This window comes from Mrakia frigida (genome assembly GCF_051309035.1).
Source record: "Mrakia frigida strain ATCC 22029 unplaced genomic scaffold BDY24scaffold_6, whole genome shotgun sequence".
NCBI lineage: Eukaryota > Fungi > Basidiomycota > Tremellomycetes > Cystofilobasidiales > Mrakiaceae > Mrakia > Mrakia frigida.
Window position 1 is genome coordinate 622,729 of NW_027481275.1, and position 16,279 is coordinate 639,007.

At 55.4% G+C, this 16,279-nt stretch overlaps 4 protein-coding genes across 4 annotated transcripts; 3 read left to right on the forward strand and 1 right to left on the reverse strand.

Annotated features, from left to right (window-relative positions):
- Window positions 1-59: 59 nt before the first annotated feature.
- Window positions 60-6,663, reverse strand: BDY24DRAFT_439279 (uncharacterized protein). Its single transcript, XM_076644433.1, has 11 exons — window positions 5,778-6,663; window positions 5,589-5,659; window positions 5,238-5,457; window positions 5,084-5,152; window positions 4,332-4,999; window positions 4,169-4,257; window positions 2,850-4,094; window positions 1,425-2,775; window positions 1,216-1,349; window positions 794-1,124; window positions 60-707 (listed from the first exon to the last, which is right to left on the reverse strand). The coding sequence occupies exons 1-11, from the start codon at window positions 6,536-6,538 to the stop codon at window positions 241-243; spliced, it is 5,406 nt and encodes a 1,801-aa protein (XP_076499223.1). The 5' UTR covers window positions 6,539-6,663; the 3' UTR covers window positions 60-240.
- A 1,580-nt stretch (window positions 6,664-8,243) lies between these two features.
- On the forward strand, window positions 8,244-11,728 carry BDY24DRAFT_439280 (major facilitator superfamily domain-containing protein; the record flags this gene model as incomplete). Its single annotated transcript, XM_076644434.1, has 21 exons — window positions 8,244-8,483; window positions 8,589-8,597; window positions 8,700-8,715; window positions 8,793-8,798; window positions 8,893-8,992; window positions 9,058-9,070; window positions 9,148-9,256; window positions 9,334-9,461; window positions 9,539-9,642; window positions 9,720-9,855; window positions 9,916-9,981; window positions 10,055-10,111; window positions 10,182-10,322; window positions 10,403-10,431; window positions 10,506-10,581; window positions 10,642-10,682; window positions 10,765-10,776; window positions 10,845-10,904; window positions 10,968-10,988; window positions 11,070-11,333; window positions 11,401-11,728. The coding sequence occupies 21 exons, from the start codon at window positions 8,244-8,246 to the stop codon at window positions 11,417-11,419; spliced, it is 1,647 nt and encodes a 548-aa protein (XP_076499224.1). The 3' UTR covers window positions 11,420-11,728.
- BDY24DRAFT_359304 (ribonuclease H-like domain-containing protein) lies at window positions 11,724-14,367 on the forward strand. The gene is made up of 9 exons (XM_076637843.1): window positions 11,724-11,835; window positions 11,911-11,965; window positions 12,081-12,216; window positions 12,304-12,385; window positions 12,479-12,666; window positions 12,762-12,887; window positions 12,979-12,999; window positions 13,081-13,853; window positions 13,953-14,367. Exons 1-9 carry the CDS (start codon window positions 11,751-11,753, stop codon window positions 14,110-14,112), a joined length of 1,626 nt encoding a protein of 541 aa, XP_076499225.1. The 5' UTR covers window positions 11,724-11,750; the 3' UTR covers window positions 14,113-14,367.
- On the forward strand, window positions 14,270-16,138 carry BDY24DRAFT_253566 (uncharacterized protein). The gene is made up of 4 exons (XM_076636803.1): window positions 14,270-14,569; window positions 14,688-15,131; window positions 15,225-15,753; window positions 15,886-16,138. Exons 1-4 carry the CDS (start codon window positions 14,426-14,428, stop codon window positions 16,029-16,031), a joined length of 1,263 nt encoding a protein of 420 aa, XP_076499226.1. The 5' UTR covers window positions 14,270-14,425; the 3' UTR covers window positions 16,032-16,138.
- Window positions 16,139-16,279: the final 141 nt, after the last annotated feature.

The following is a 16,279-nucleotide window of genomic DNA, read 5'->3' on the forward strand; positions in this document are numbered from 1 at the left end:
CCATGCTTGCGAGCTCGGAAAGACGAGACGGGTTCAGCCGTTTTTTTTTTTTCTTTTTCTTTTTAAAGTCAATCGTGAGGCATGGGCATCGAGACTTGTAGAGAAGGAAAGACGAAACGAGAGAGACGATGTGAACGAGAGAGAATCAAAAAAGCGTTAAGGAGCGAGAGATGAGATTAGGGAAAGTGTGTAGGTACTGTAAGAACGAAAGTAAGGAGAAACAAGAAGCCCTCGATTTATCTACCTATCCCCCAAGTTGGCTCTCGACGACGACCTCGGCGTCGAACTCCTCGACGCGCCTCCTCCCCCACCCGACGACGGAGGACCGTTCGGAGGGTTCAGCGGACTCTTCGAGCTCGAAGAGTTGAGTCGACTCCTCGCGGCTTGTTGATCTGGAGATCCGTTTCGAGCGCCGCCGCCGTGGAACGAAGGAGCTGGGGAGTGACCGTTGTTGCTTCCGGCGTAAGGGTTGGAAGGAGGGAGGTATCCCATGGGAGACTGGCCGTTGGAGGAAGGGAGAGGCATCCCTCCTCCGTAGGGCATCATTCCTCCTCCGTACGGTCCCCAAGGAGGCATTCCCCAGCCCATCCCGCCCATCCCCATCTGAGGAGCCATTCCTCCCATTCCTCCCATCATCGGAGAGGTAGAGCGTCCGTTGTCGTCTCCTCCGACTTGAGATCCAGCTTGAGAGTAGGACATCATGGCCTCTGAGGGAGGGAAGAAGAGAAAGAAGATGAGACGAAAGGTCAGCACGAAAGGGCGCGAAGGAAGAAGCTGAAAGACGAAGACGAACGTTGATAAGCAGCTTGAGCAGCCATCATAGCAGCCTGAGAGTCGACAGAGCGTTGGAAAGAGTCAGTTCGAGCTTCACGAAACAGCGAGACGAAGAGATCGAGACTCACCATCTGAGGATCCATTCCTCCTCCGTAGCCTCCGTAAGACGATCCTCCTCCTCCCATCTGACCCATCTGAGGCATACCCATTCCCCAAGGAGGCATCACCCCCGGCTGCATTCCTCCTCCTTGCTGTTGGCCGTAAGGGTTGTAGCCGTATCCTCCTTGTTGGCCCGACATCGCCTCGAGTTGTTCTCGTTGAAGAGCGTCGATCTTCCTCGCTCGTTCCTCCTGATAAAACGAAACCGAAGCAAAGAAGGAAGAAAGAGAGTCAGTACCTTGTCGGGGAGGAAAAAGAGCTGGGCGAAGAAGTTGAACTGACGGCTGTTCGACGATCTCGTTCTCGTTCGGTCATGGCTGCTCCGACTCCTCCCTCACGAGCTCGATCTCGTTCGTGAGCGGTGATGGCTCCGAGAAGTCCAGTCTGAGGAGGAGGAGGTTTCGAGGGTACGTTGACTGCAAAACATTAGAGCTCCAGTCAGCGAACGAAGAAGGAAACGAACCCCCTAAAAACGACGCGTCAAAACTCACCAAGCGACCCTCCCGTCTCCCTCGCCAACTCCTCCTGCCTCTTCGCCGACCGATCGTTCCTGTCCTCCAACCCAGCCTGCAGAAGTCCGTTCGGGTTGAAAGCCTTGGTGAGTCCCTCCTTCGCCTCGACCTCGACGAACGCAGAGTTGGTTTCCTCGGCTCGACCTCCGTGAGGGTTGGTGTTCTCGAGGTGGTTGGTCCAGACGGAGCTCCTCGACTTCCCGTTGATGGCTCCTGGTCGAGGAACGGGTTGGTGGAGCTGGTGATCCGACTCGTAGCCGCTGTAGGAGGAAGCTCGCTGACCGTTCCCGCTGCCGTTTCCTCCGTAGTTCTGATCGTACCCGGAAGGAGATCTCGACGAGGATCCTCCGTTGGCGAAGGCTGGTCGAGGAGGCTGGAGATTCTGCTGTCGACCTCGATCGTACTGGGACTGGTGTTGTTGCTGCTGCTGCTGCTGCTGGTACTGGTCGTAGTTCGATTCCGGTCGTCGACCACCGTCTCCCGAGTCATTGAAGTTCCTCGACGAGGACTGCTGCTGACTTGGGTTCTGAGGAAGAGGTCGACCGAGTCCAACGCCTCTTCTCGCCGAGAGATCCGACTGCGACGAAGCCTGAGGCTGCTGAGGGTAGGACGAAGTAGGTCTCCTGGGCCCCGAGTCGACGGATCCTTCGTCGTCGTCGTCGTCCTCCTCCTCGCTGCTCTGAGCCCAGTTGTTTCCCTTCTTCGCCGACTTTCCTCGACCGGCGACGGCCTTTCCCTTCCCAGGTTTAGTGAGAGCGTCGTCCCTCTGCTTCTCGGACGCCTCTGCTTTGGCTCTCCTCTCGGCGGCGCTCTTCCCTGGTCCGAACGAGGAAGGGTAGGCCTGCTGCTCCTGGTTCTCGACTCGAGAGGGTTCCGGGGGAGGGCTGAAGGAGGTTTGGATGGGAGGAAGATCCTCTCGTGAGGCTTGAGAGACCGCTCGAGGTTGAGGGGGGAGAGCTCGAGTCTTGACGGGGGAGGTAGAGGAGGGAGAGGTTGCGTCGAGGAAGGACATGGCGGCGAGAGCGTCGGCGTTGTGATCCGAGTGATCGTCCGACTCGGCTCGACGAGACTGCTGCTGCTGCTGCTGGACGACTGCAGGAGCTGGCGAGAGATTTCGGGGGAATGGGACGACCTCCTCCTCGTCCGAAACGACGGGCATCGTTCCAGCGGCTTCCGAGACGACGCGACGACCTGGAGCAGCTCGAGCTCCGGAGGGACGACGACCGAGGTTCACCATCTCCCGCTTCGTGCTCGACGTTGAAGTGGCCGATGGAGGACTGGAAGAAACCTCGAAGGCTCCGCTGGAGAGGGGAGGGGTTCGACCGGAGGACTGATTGAGACGAAGCGAGAAGAACACGGTCAGCCTAAATCGTCTAAGAGAAGAAAGGTTTCAACGGTACTCACAACATCGATGGGAGCTGAATGTCCAGAAGACGAGACCGGTCGACTCGACGAGAGCTCTGGCGGGAGGAGAGGACCTCTCTGACTCGACTGAGAAGGAACGGGAGAGTTTCGAGCCTCGATCCCTCGAGGATCCGCCGACGAGCGATGTCCGACCGATCCTGAAGGCGTCGATTCCGTCCGAGGAGCTGACGAGCTGGCGTAGACGACCTGCTGGGGAGCTCGAGAGCTCTCGAAAGCGTTGAAAGCTCCTGGTCTTGCGACCGTGGCCACTCCGTAAAGCTCGTCGTCGTCGGAGCCTGGAGCGAAGTCGTTCTTTGGCGTAGGCTCTGGTGGAGGAGCGGTGACGACGGCACGGGGTTGTTGAGCGGGAGCTGGTGCTGATCGAGGAGGAGAAGAGGGAGTAGCAGCGAGAGCGGGAGCGGCTTGGGCAAAGGAGGTGGGAGGGTGGTAGGATTCCGGGGACGTGACGAGGTTGGGAGGTTCGTTCTCGTCGAGCTGATAATCCGTCCGACTAGGTCTGACGTCCATCGTTCCTGGGAGAACCTGCATCGACGCTGATTTGTTAGATCCCGATCCTGATCCGTTCGCCTGCTGCTGAGCGTAACCGTTTCCGTTCGCGACGGGTCGGTCGACGGGCCTGTCGAGGAAGGAGGACGACGACGATCCCTGGCGTTGATGTTGCTGCTGATCCGAACGCTGCTGAGTATGAGCATACTGCGAGTTGGTGGTTGGAGACTTGGCCCGAGAAGAGACTGGCACCGGCGCTGTAGACTCTCGAAGAGGGGATCGAGGAGGAGGGGAGGAGGGAAGAACGGGAGCGGCTTCGTTCCTGGAGGAAGTGGAAGGAGGAGCTGATTCTTCGTCTCCGAACGAGAAAGGTGGAAGTTGGAACGTTGAAGATTTGGGAGCGGGGGCGACAGCTGGTGCTGGTGCTGAAGCTCCGACCCCTCCAGCCCCTCTTCCCGACTCGATGCTGCCTCGACCTCCGTCGACGCTGTCCCTCGGTGTCTGGACACGACTTCCGTTCTCAGGAGCTTCGGGTACTCCCTGGAGAGCAGGCTGTCGAAGCTGGGAAGGGTTGGCTCCAGGAGGGCCTCCGCCGTGCTGGAGAGGAGGTTGACCGTTCATCCTTCGAACGAGGATGTCCCTGAACCGTGAGCGAACGAACGAGGCTCGAGAGATGGAGATCTCGTCGGGGTTGGGGATGGGTTTGGTGATGAAGAGATCGTCTTGAGTGTCACCGTGCTGATGAAGAGAAAGGAGAGACGGTCAGTTCGACGTTCGCTTCGAGAGGAAACGAAGGGAGGAGGAGGACGAACAGGGTGAGCGAAGAGAAGCGATTTGGGATCCCTGGCGTCCCACGAGTAGTTTCCAGGTCGACCGTAGAGGTTGAAGGCGTCGTGGAAAGCTGGAAGAAAAATAATGAGCCATGTTAGCTTTTCGCACAAGCGAGGGGAGAGAAAGAACGAGGAACGAGCTCACCAGCCAACCACTTCAGCATATCCGACCTCTTCCCCGACGTAAACGTCTCTCCCTCCTTCTCCATCGGAATCATCAAGATCCAGCCCTCGTCCCTCCTAGCAGCAGTCCCCATCGCCTCTCCCGTAAGGTGTCCCTCGACCTTGAACATCGCCGAGTTGTCGATCTCCGTCTCGACCTCAGGGAAGACCGCGAAGGCTTGACTGACGTCCGTGACGTTGAGGAAGGGGACCAATCCCGACGACGCTGGGGATCTCGAGACAGTCGACTTGGGGGGGAAGGTGTAGAACTGAGCCGAAACGACAGGTCGACCTCCAGCTGCGACTCCAGCGAGAGACATTTCCGACGGACGACGCGCTCCCATTCCTGTTGGCGACGACTCTCCTGGGACGGGAGGGTAGGGAGTGGTGACTGTTTCTGGGGAGGAGGAGGAGTTGCCGAAGAGACGAGAGATCCTGTTCTTGGATTTGGAAGCTCCGGCTTTGGCGTCGTGAGACGAGGGAGGATGGGAGGAGGAGTTGGTGTTGTTCGAGCCGGGAGGTCCTTCGATGCTGAGGACGACCCAGAGGTGAGTCCAAGATCGAGATCCGAAGGTTCGAACGTCGAACCATCCTGCAATTCGATTGTTGTTTTGGGAGAGTGGAGGAAGAGGGACTCCGACGGATCGGATGCTGAGGAAGGAAGGAAACGAAAGGTCAGCTCGAGCTCGAGCTCGAGGACGAACGAAGGAAGCTGAACGAAATCTGTTTACTCACAGATGGCCAGTGTAGATCTCCATCAGACGACTCGACTCGTATCCAGCCAGCCTAATAGCAGTGACCCATCTGTTCCGAGGAAAGCCAAACGCGTCAGACTCCTCGAAACGCTGCTCTCTAGGGCTCAACAGAAGTCAAGATCGATCGAACTCACTCCATCATGATCTCCTTGTTCGGACACGAGAACAGAACCGAGTTGAGTCCAGCCGTGTTGATCGAGAAGACGAAAGGATGAGGACCGGAGGTAGGATCGTGTCGCGTAGGAGGAAGAGGTTGGATGAGATCGACGAAGGAATCGGTGGTGTTGATTCGGTTGGGATGCTTGTCCTGTCCGCGAGCGTTGGCTTCAGCGACTTCCTTCATGTTCCATACGTCTGTTCAGAGCCAAGTGAGAAGAGAGAGAGAGGAGGATCAGCGATCGTTCAGTCTGAGGGGCGGCTTGGTGCAAGGGTCCGAGGGAAGAGAGGAGGAGAGGAGAGGAGGAGGAGGAGGACCCAACACTCACGAAGGATGATTCCCCTCAGCTCGACCCAAACTTCCTGCCAGTCGTTCCCAGGCGTTCCAGGAGGTCCAGCTCTGTAAGAGAGAGGTGAAGGAAACATAAAAGAAGAAGGAAGAAAGGAAGAAAACGTCATCAGCTCGAGATTCGTTGACGAAAGGAAGGAGGAGCGAGAGAGAGGGAAGGTGAGCTCACCTCGGATGCTTGCCGTCGGCTCCAGCAGCTACCATACTCTTGAGGGTGGGTGGAGACGTAGCGTAGACCTTGTTGGGTTGAGCCATGATGAGATCGAGTGCGAACTGGAGCTCTCCCATCGACTTTGGAGAAGCGGAATCGGGACCGTCTTGAAGCGAGTTACGACGAGCGAGATCTTGAGAGTTCTGCTGATGTTGACGATCCTGTTCCTTGATGGGTGGAGGTGGAGGAGTGGATCCAGCTGTAGATGGGTTGGAAGTAGAGGATGGTTGCTGGGAAGGGAAGGGTTGAGGTGGGGGAAGGGATTGTTGCTGGTGCTGCTGGGGAGGAGGAAGACGACCCTGCTGCTGAGCTCGAGACTGAGCTTCGTGCTGCTGCTGCTGTTGCTGTTGTCGTTGGTAGGCTTCCCACTGGTCCCTCGTCATCTGCTGTGGTGGTTGTTGTTGTTGGGGAGGAGGGGTAGGTGCGCTCGTAAAACTGCTGGCATACTCCTCGTTTGAAGCCGAGAGTCTAGAAGTTGTCCTCCCGAGGACTCCTAACATTCCGCCTCCCTTCCCTCCTTCGTGATGACCGCCAGAAGAGGAAGAGTGCTTGTCCTTGGATCCTCCTCCCAGCCCGAAGAAGGATCTTCTCTTGTCCTTGGTTGGAGGTGTTTGAGGAGGAGTAGCGATGATGGAGGGATTCTGATGGGACGTCGTGCGGGAGAAGGAGGGGTCGTTCTGCTGAGAGCTCATCGATGTCTTGCGATCTCGATGAAACATGGCCCTGAGAGAATGGAATGGGAGAATGGATGAGCGGGGAGTCGGCTGAGAGAAAGGGGAGAGGGCTGAACGTACGAGAAAGGGAAGGAGAAGGGAACGGAAAGGCGAGAAGGTGATGGTTTGGGGGAGCTCGACGGAACGCTGTGCGAAGGGAGAAATGGCCGATGCCGTTTGGTTAGTGACGAACACGAGCAAAATTGCTTTAAGTGGATGTGTAGAGACATTGAGAGGGATTTATGGAGCTGTGTGCGAGTCTATGGCGATGCGAAAATTCTCACAGCGAACGGAGAAACTGTCGACGAACCGCGCTTCTCCAGTCTCGTCGACTCTCGCAGGCTGGGACGGCTGCTTTCCCAGCTGTTCTTCTGCGCTCGAGCAACGTCGAAAACGCATACCAAAGCAATCAAACCACCCTATCACCCCCTCCTCGTCCCGTCCCGTCAAAAGCCCAAATCCAAATCGAGCCCACGACGCGCTCTTCTTCGGCTCCCCTCAAGATCAATCTCCCTCGGGAACTTCCCGTACTTCCAGCACTCTTTGTACTGTCGAATGAGCTTCAAAGAGATGGGAAGTCTCTTGACAAACCAAGGGAACGGAGGGAATTTCTTCCGCGAAAGAGAAAGGAAGCAAGAAAGCGACGCGTCCGAGTCGGTGTGTCGAGAAGAAGGGAAGAAGGGAAGAAGACTCGCTATCTCAGGTTGAATGTTCACCATCGCTCCTACATACCAAAAGGAAATCGTCCGAAACGAAGATGGTGAGCGAGCGAACGAAAAATCGAAAAAAGAGAAGACTCGAGAAAGCACCAGGCCAGCGTCTCCTCCGCAGAATACCCCATAATCCACTTCATTAATCTCCAACGGATCTTCCTTCATAGACGACAGTACTTTAGTAGTCCCTTTCAACCACTCGCTCTTTGCTTCTTCCAGGCTCGTTCAGCAGCACCGACAAGGACTGAACATCACGTCGCCTCCCTCCTCATCCTCATCCTTCGGACTGTTCAGCTGCTTCTCTGCTGTTGCGGTTCTGCTACTAGACACTCAAATTAATCCAGGGCTCTCTGCCCACAGGCGAGTCGTCGGATCGCGTCCGAAGAGGCACTCGAGAAGGGAACCGCTTCGAGTTCGTTCATCTAGCTCGAGTTTTTTTTGATTCCCTTGGAAGCTGAGATCCTTGACGTGGAGAAGTGGGCCGGAACGTGTACGGAACTCAAGAGCTCACCTATCTTGACCCTGGCCGGAAAGGAGGAAGGAAGTTTTCCGGGGGCGATCTCATCAACAAAAGCGTCGGGCAATTGGGTGAGTCGCCTGTGTCTCTTCTCCTCGCCTTTCCTGCGGTTCTGGGACCGAAATTGCGTAGATATGACTCCTTTGAATACTGAGGACGTTCCTACTTTGAACTTTCTTTGTCTCGTTTCAGTAGCTCCTGGAAGGACAAGAGCCGAAGGGAAAACAGCCATTCCGACGCGTCGGCACTCGACGGCTCAATCTCTCAACGTCTATCTTTGACGATCCTGCGGCCCACCCAAGCCCACCTGAAGCCGGCCCAATCTCCCTCTCTCTCATCTGCTGACCTTGGCGCAGGCTACGTAAATTGATAGCGGTCCTCTCCTCACAGATCTCCTCGCAACCTCCACCTTCAACTCTTCTCCTTCCTGCCCTTCTTCCCAGCCAACAACCCCGACCCCAACCACCTCTCCACCTCCACCATGGACGACGAGAAGAAGATCGACACCTCTGGTCAACACTTCGAGCACGCTCCCAACGGGGAACCTGCGATTCACGAGACCGACTTGTACCGCGAAGGATTCTCCTTTCGACGAGTCTTCCACCGCCCCGACAACTCGAAATTCTTCCAAGAGGCTCTCGACAAGTACGGGGAGGATGGATCCATTGATCCTGAGGCTGAGAGACGCCTAGTGCGAAAGCTCGACTGGACAATTATACCAGTGCGTCGAGCTCGTTTCTCCTCTCATCATCTTCTCTGTGTGGGACTCTCCGTTTTGCTCGAAGCATTCTGTTGAACTGAACATTCTTTTCTTGAACCTCCCCAGATCCTCGGAGTGAGTACTTTTTCCTTCTCGAAGCATCAGCGTTGCGGGACGCATCAAACTTTCGTCGACTTTGCTGACCATCTCCGACGCGTCGTTCTTCTCCTCCCTCAGATCTGCTACGTCTTCTGTGAGTCCTCGGCAAGCTCACTTTTTCGTGGCGGTTGGAAGCTAACTTTCACTCGCTGCTCAACCACTATCTCGCAGACTACGGTGAGTTTCAAGCTCCCGTCTCAAATCATGTCGACTCGAGTCGAAGCTCGAGAGCTGACTCCCTCCTCCCCCCTCTTTCTGTTTGCCTTATCAGTCGACAAAACAACCCTATCTTATGCCGCGATTTTTGGTATCAGAGAGCCCAAGCCTGTAGGACTCAACCTCCAAGGAACCGATTACTCGTGGCTTTCTTCGTGAGTCGCACCGTCCCTCTCGGTCTTTCGTTCCTGATCCTCATCTTCCTCTCGTCTCTCCTCAGAATCTTCTACTTCGTGAGTGTCTACTTCCATCTCATTCCTCTCTCTCTCACCTCCGCTGACCTTCTCCCCCTTTTTGTTCTACTTCAAAGGGTTGGCTCGCATGGGCTATTCCGTCCAACCTCTTGCTTCAGAAATCACCCGCTGCAACCTACCTCGGATTCAACATCTTCATGTGGGGTGTCCTCCTGATGGCCCAAGGTACGTTCGAACTTAACGGAGAGAGACCAGGCGACGCGATGCTGACTTCCTTTCGACTTTTCCCTTCCTCTCTTCAGCCGCTGCTCAATCCTTCGGTGCTCTTCTGGCTCTGAGGTTCCTCTCTGGAGCTGCCGAGGCGATCGCGGACCCAGCTTTCATGCTGGTAACATCCATGTTCTACACAAGAGCGGAACAGCCTTGGAGAGTGAGTTTCGCTCGTCTCCATCGTATTGTTCGAACAGCCCGCTGAACGGCCCGCGACGCGTCGTTCTCTTTTCTCAGATTTCGTGCTGGTACGCTTTCAATGGGGTTGGGACCGCTTTCGGTGGTCTCTTGGGATTTGCTATCGGAAACATCAAGGGGGCTCTGCAGTCATGGAGATACGAGTCAGTTTTTATCGAGTCCTTCACGCTTTCCGCTCGTCCTGATCCCATCCCGAACTCGTTTCTTCCTCCGGTCGCAGATTCATCGTCATCGGAGCAGTGTGCTCAGCTTGGGGTCTTCTCATTCTATTCTTGCTTCCATCCTCCCCTGCGACCTCGGTGTGGTTGAATAGGGACGAACGTCTGATGGCTGTCGCAAGATTGAGGGGAAATCAGGTCAGTTCAATTGCCCCCTCTTCCTCTTCCTCTCCCAGCTGACGTTCCTAAATTACACAGACTGGAATCGAGTCAAGTAAGATCAAAATTCACCAGATCAAGGAGGCTTTTATGGATCCGAAAACGGTGCGGATATCTTCTCTCATCGCGTCCGCCCGAGAAGCTCAACTCACTCCTCTCGCCCTTTCTTCCCCCACAGTACCTCTTTTTCCTTCTCGGATTCGTCGGAAACATCCCTAACGGAGGGATTTCCAACGTGAGCTCTGTCCTTTTCTCCTTTCCGTCTCGAACTTAAACTGATGCTCGCCGACTCTTCCTTCTTGTAGTTCTCGACCTTGATCATCAGAGGTCTCGGGTTCGACACTCTTAAAACCGCTCTTCTCGGAATCCCCCAAGGAGCACTCGTGGTGATCTGGATCACTGCTGGGGCTTTCCTCAACTCGAGAATGCCACCCAACTCTCGAACGGTATGTACGTCGTCGCGTCCGGGATCTCCGTTCGACTGAGAGACTAGCAGCTGACCGGGTTCCTCTGTCTTGGTATCCAGATCGTTTGCATGCTTTTCATGATCCCAACGTGAGCTCACACAAGGCTTTCGGCTGAGAGGGTGAAGCTCTAACTGACTTCTTTTTCGCCGGCGCTTCTGACAGGATCGGAGGAGCCCTCGGATTCCTTCTCGCTCCGAAGGACGCATACGTCGGACGTCTCATCGCCTTCTACATGACTGTGAGCTCCCTTCGTTTCTTCCAAGAGTGAGAATTGCACTGACGACTTTCTTTCTCTCAGGGGTCCTACCAGACAACTTTTGTTTTGTCTCTCTCACTCATGTGAGTACATGTATCTTCTCTCCTCTTACTTCGATCCTTCGACTCGTAGGCTGATCGACCCTACGCCTCCTATTCTCACAAGCACATCGAACGTGTGAGTAGCAGTTTCTCCTCGTCCTTTCGAACTTCGAGCTGATCCTTTCGACGCGTCGCATCTCTCAGCGCCGGTCAATCGAAGAAGATGGTCGTTACCGCTCTGATTTGGTTCGGAGCTTGTGTCGGGTGAGTTTATTCTACTTTTGCTTCATCAGATGCAACCCTTTCTGACTTTATTCTTCGTCGCAGGAACATCGCTGGTCCGTCATCGTTCTTCTTTTCCTCCCTCTTCCTCTTCCCTCTTCCCTCTTCAAACTTTCGCTGACGCTTTACCACCCTCCCGTCCCACAGGACCGTTTTTCTACAAAGCCGACCAGCTCCCACCTACAAGTTGGGAATCGGGTCTATGCTTGCTGCCAACATCATCGAAGTGCTCATCATCCTCGGCCTTCGACTCAACTTCATCCGAGCCAACAAGAGGAAAGCCCTTCAACGAGCTGCTCTGGAGGCTGCTGGAGTGGAGGAAGATGATCTGAAAGGAGTCAGACCCACGGAGAATAGTACTGCTTTCGCGGACCTTACCGACTTCGAAAACCCCAAGCGAGTCCACCCCTCGTTCGCGAACCGCTCGACGACGCGCCTGGAGCTGACTGTTTTCTCCCCTCCCCTCTTCTTCATCCAGCTTCGTTTACGTCTATTAGTTGCTTCGTATTATCATCTTTAGTTCCCGAGTTCGAGAATCGTTCCCTTGTAATTTTATGGCCGTCTCTTTGAAGTCGGGAGGGGAGGAAAGCTCGACGACGACTGATTCAAGCTTCACGCACTTCTGAATCGCTTCTTGGAGGGTCTTCGAAGTACCTCAGTATCTTTTGTTCCATAGCTAACGCGCCTTAGACTCACTGCAAAAAGGTGGCCTTGCCGAGAAGATCAACAAGGTCGTTTTCGAACTCCGAGCGGAGAAGGTGAGCTCCGTCTGACCTCTCTTCTTCTCTCCCAACCCTTCATCGTCGTCGACCTCAACAAACTCACGCGATGCCTCGACGGTCACTGGACGCCTCTGCTTCGGACGTCCTCATCAAGAAACCCTCTTCTTCCGACAGCGTTGAGGTCATCAAAGGTGAGGAAATGAGCAGGACGCTCCTTCCCTTCGTTCGCTCGAGCTCATTTCCCTTCGCCCTTCTTCCCATCTCAGCGTCCCTATCAGCTCTCGGACTCCCTCCAACTGGCAAGAAGGAGACCATACTGAAGTCAGTAGCCTTCATTCTTCCCACGCTTCTCCCTTCAGCTTGATCGCTTCGATCAAGCTGCTTCGAGCTGACCTTTTCGCTCCTTCCCCATCTTCTGCACGCTCCGTCCTCCCAGGCGCCTCAAGAAGGCATGGCACCACTACACTACTTCGGCAGCTCAAGAGGAGAAGGAACAGGAAGAGCTGTTGGAGAAGGAACGACTCAAGCGGATCGAGGCTGAGAAGAAGGACTTCCATCAGACGGCTCGAGGAGTGGGCACCTCCTCTCCTCCCCCTTTCCCTCCCCGTCCTTCTAGGCTTTTGCCTGACTCCACTCCACTTTCGATTCTGGCTTTATAGAAATACAAAGCCTTCCTAGTCCTCGACATCGAAGGTACCTGCGAGTCGGGGAAGAGTTTCGACTTTCCCAACGAGGTCATCGGTGCGTTCGCTTCTCACCTCGACCTTGACCTCCCGTCTCGTTCTCGAGAGTTTGCTGACCTTCGAATCCCCTGATGCCTCGTTAACTCACCAGAGTTCCCAGTCGTCCTTGTCAAATGGCGACCTATCGCGGCTGCGTCTTCCTCTTCTTCCTCCTCCGACCCTCAACCTCTCCACCACCAACAAGAGCTCTACGTCGTCGACACCTTCCAAACCTACGTTCGACCTACCTGGAGACCGAAGCTCACTCTGTTTGCCACCAGTTTGACCGGAATAACTCAAGTCAGTCGATCCTTCATTCGAGTTCCTTTCTCATCCGAGAGAGTTCGAGCTGGTCTCCTTCGTCCCTTGTTTACTTCCCTCCTTCTTTGCGACAGGAACAAGTCGATAAAGCCCCCACGTTCATCGAAATTCTCCCCTCCTTCTTATCCTGGATGAAGAAGCATGGTCTCGAGCACCTCGACGACGACAAGGACAGAGACTGGCTGTGGGTGACGGATGGAGTGAGTCGCCTCGCTTTTCTCCCTTGTTCGCTTGCCCATCTCTCTCTTGTCGCAGCAGCTCACTTCCACTCTGCATGTTTCTTTCCATCAGGCTTTCGACCTTCGAGACTTTGTTCGTCGCGTCTTTCCCTTCTTTCTCGTTGCCGTCACTCGCGTCTCACCTTTCGTCGTCTGTTCTCTCTTCCAACTCCAGATCGCCAAGCAGTCCTTCATCTCCAAGATTCCTCACCCCTGGTACCTAGCTGGAGACATCCTTGATCTGAAGGAAGCCGTAGCTGCGCTGCTCACGAGGCAATGGGAGGAGCGAGGAGGGTTCGACGCGCCTTCGGAGGTCGCTGCCATCGATCCTCCACCTTCAACGACCGAGGATCCCAGCACTACGGTGGTGGAAGTCGAGTCGAAGCTTCGAATGCAGGAGGATGCACCTCCATCGGCGGAAATTCTGCTTGGAGAGGTCGTCGAGGATTTGGAAGTCGTCGCAGCTGCCGTCGAACCGTCGTCGGAGCCGAGTTTAAATAAGGAGGCCCTCGCTGTCGCTTCGGAACCAGCTTTGGTGGATGTAGGGGTGGCGTCGTTAGTGAAGGAGATGGAGGGCATGGCTGTTGAGGAGAACGGGGGGGTCGTCGCGTCGTCGCCATCACCGATCGCAACCCCCTCCCTCCCTCCTTCTTCCCTCCTCAAAGCTTCGACCACACCACCCTCCAACTCCAATCCGTCACATTTCACTTCTTCGAACCCACCACCCACGTCCTCAGACCTTCCTCTCTCTCCTGAAACCCCACCAGCAAATCCGTCGACATCTCCATCTCCATCTCCCTCACCCGTCGTCGCCGACCCCTCTCCGACTCCTCCAAAGGCCAAGAAACGGAAAAACAACAAGAAGAAGAAGCCTCCCAAGTTCTACTACAACGTCACGGATATCCTCTCGCACCTCAACATGGCTCCTTTCGAAGGACGACCGCACTCGTTCGTCCAACCTCCTTCTTCTCTTCCCCCTCTCGTCCTCCTCGTAGTAGATCCGGCTCGCTGACCTCTTTACTCTTCATTATTTTCATTTCATCGCAGTGGCATCGACGACGCCAAAAACATCGCTCGAATCCTGATCGAGGTCGAATCTCGAGGCGTCCTCCTGGAACCGAACCGCTTCGTCCGACCTGGAGATCGTCGCTGGGGTTGGATGGGAGAGAACGGGAGGTTGATCTGGGAGAGAGAGGCTCAGGAGTGAAGCAGGCTGGAAGATGGGAGGTTGATCTGGGGTGAGAGAGCTCGAGGCTCAGAGCTGAGAGCTCGGGAGGAGGCTGTTGATGTTGGACGTTGTTTCTCTTCTCTTCGATTTTTGCTTTGTTTTTTTTGCTATGCCCTGCCTCGTTTTATACCTTACTCTTCCTTTCACGACATGAAACGTTTTCTCTTCTTTGTCGTCCTCGAGGTCGGGAAAGTGAAAACTCGACGCGTCTCTCAACTTCAAGACTGCAAGTCCTCGACCTCGAACTCCAAACCGCCATCATCTCTCCTTCCCTCCTCCCTTCCTTCCCGCCATGCCCCCTCGCAAACCCGCCGCTTCCTCCTCATCGTTCGCTTCGAGTTCCAAACCTTCGAAACGAGGAAAGTTTGATGATCCTGATCCCGAGTTGGAGGATCTTGCTGGAGGAGGAGAAGAGGAGGATCTGGAAGACGTCAAGGTCAGCTTCCTCTCCTTCTTCCTCCCTTCCGTTCCTTTGTATCCCAAGTGTCCCCTCGTTCGTTCGCTTACTGACCCTAACGCTTATCCATCTCGAACCCCCTTTCCTCGCTGTACAGGGCCGTAAAGACGGTGTGAAGCAAGAAGGCTACGACTCTGATTCCTCGGACGATGGCGAAGGAGTCGTTCCTTCTCGCAAGCTCAAGCCCACCGCCGACGGCGAAGACTCGGACGACGACATGTTCGGAGACCAACCAGCGAAACCCTCTACGGCTACTACGAACACTTCGGACGGCAAGAAGAAGAAGGAGCCCAAGTTCCTCTCCCTCGGCGAGATCGAAGGACAAGAGTTCGGAGCGGGAGGAGACGACGACGACGACGAAGGCAACGCTTCCGAGGATTCCAAGGACGGGATGGGCTTCGAGCTGTCGTCGTTCAACATGAAGAACGAGCTTCGAGAGGGAGCTTTCACCGAGGAAGGAGCGTACGTGACGAACGACAAGGATCGAATGGAGGTGCACGACCGATGGATGGAAGGAGTCGACACCAAAGCGACGATGCGAGCTGCTCGGGAGGCGAAGAAGAGGAGGGATCACGAGGAGGAGGAGCGAGGCAGAAGGGACGTCGAAGGGTTGAGGGATGGAGGAGGGAGGGAGGAGTTGGTCCGGGAGATCGTTGGCATGTTGGAGAGAGGGGAGACGGTGGTTGGGGCGCTCAAGAGGTTGGGTGGGACCATGGATCAGAAGGAGAAGGGAGCTGCGGCTGGTGGGGCTGCTGGAGGGAAGAAGCTGAGCTGGGCGGAGAGGCAGAAGGAGAGGAAGAAGGCTTTGGCGGAAGCTGCTGAGGCTGCTGCATCGTCCGCTGGAGGAGGAGGAGGAATGGAGGTCGACGGTGCAGCTTCGACGCATCACGACTCACCGTTCGAACGCCTCTCCACCATCACCTCGGATCTCACCGCTCTAGGCCAACTCGATCTCTACTCCATGACCAAGGAAGCCCTTCAACGCCTCCTCCCTCCCCCACCTCCCACTTCCACTCGACCTCCTCCTCCTTCCTCCTCTTCCTCCGGACCTCCTCCTTCAGCACCCCCACCCGACGACGGATCCCAGTACGAGTACCGCTACACCATGGACTACATCAAGTCCCTCCCGGAAGCCGAAAAACCCGTCGAACGAGAAGTCTTTGGTGAGTTTCGAACGCGTCTCGTTTCTTTTCCCGTTTCTCGACCTCGCGTCTCTCTCTCTCCTCGAGCTGACCCTTTCCTTCCTTCCTTCTCGCCTCTCCTCCTTCTTCCACTGGCTTTGTTTGTTCTGGCAGGCCCCTTCCCGAAACCCTCGATCCTGCAGTGGCGAGCTCAAGGGTTCTTTGGAGGAATCGGAGGAACGATGGAGAAGGTTGAGCTGAGGAAGGTGGGAGGACCGAGTGGGGCGGAGTGGGCGTTGTTTTGGTCGCTGTTTGGATAAGGACGAGTCCCTTTTCGACGTTGCTGGTTGCTCTCGAGAGAACGTCGGTCCCTTGCGCATTGTTTGTTCTGAACGATGGAGAGCAGCTCGTTCGGAAGAGAAAGAAGAGCACAACCGACGACGACGAAGAGACGCGTCTCGTTTTTACTCGTCTTTTCTCCTCTCTCACTCTCCCTCCCACTCTCCTTCCCTCCTTCTTTCGCCTTCTTTCGCTCTAGTCTAGTACGTTTGTGAGATTTGATTTCATT

What these genes read in the sequence shown, in the direction of transcription:
- BDY24DRAFT_439279 (XM_076644433.1), bottom strand. Translation starts at nt 6,538, where the DNA reads ATGTTTCATCGAGATCGCAAGACATCGATGAGCTCTCAGCAGAACGAC. An exon ending in TATGCTGAAGTGGTTGGCTG is followed by an intron (nt 4,258 to 4,331) that starts GTGAGCTCGTTC and finishes TTTTTCTTCCAG; the next exon opens with CTTTCCACGACGCCTTCAAC. An exon ending in GGAGACGGGAGGGTCGCTTG is followed by an intron (nt 1,350 to 1,424) that starts GTGAGTTTTGAC and finishes AATGTTTTGCAG; the next exon opens with TCAACGTACCCTCGAAACCT.
- BDY24DRAFT_253566 (XM_076636803.1), top strand. Translation starts at nt 14,426, where the DNA reads ATGCCCCCTCGCAAACCCGCCGCTTCCTCCTCATCGTTCGCTTCGAGT. An exon ending in AGGATCTGGAAGACGTCAAG is followed by an intron (nt 14,570 to 14,687) that starts GTCAGCTTCCTC and finishes CTCGCTGTACAG; the next exon opens with GGCCGTAAAGACGGTGTGAA. An exon ending in CGTCGAACGAGAAGTCTTTG is followed by an intron (nt 15,754 to 15,885) that starts GTGAGTTTCGAA and finishes TTGTTCTGGCAG; the next exon opens with GCCCCTTCCCGAAACCCTCG.
- BDY24DRAFT_359304 (XM_076637843.1), top strand. Translation starts at nt 11,751, where the DNA reads ATGCCTCGACGGTCACTGGACGCCTCTGCTTCGGACGTCCTCATCAAG. An exon ending in CAGCGTTGAGGTCATCAAAG is followed by an intron (nt 11,836 to 11,910) that starts GTGAGGAAATGA and finishes TTCCCATCTCAG; the next exon opens with CGTCCCTATCAGCTCTCGGA. An exon ending in TTCGAAGGACGACCGCACTC is followed by an intron (nt 13,854 to 13,952) that starts GTTCGTCCAACC and finishes ATTTCATCGCAG; the next exon opens with TGGCATCGACGACGCCAAAA.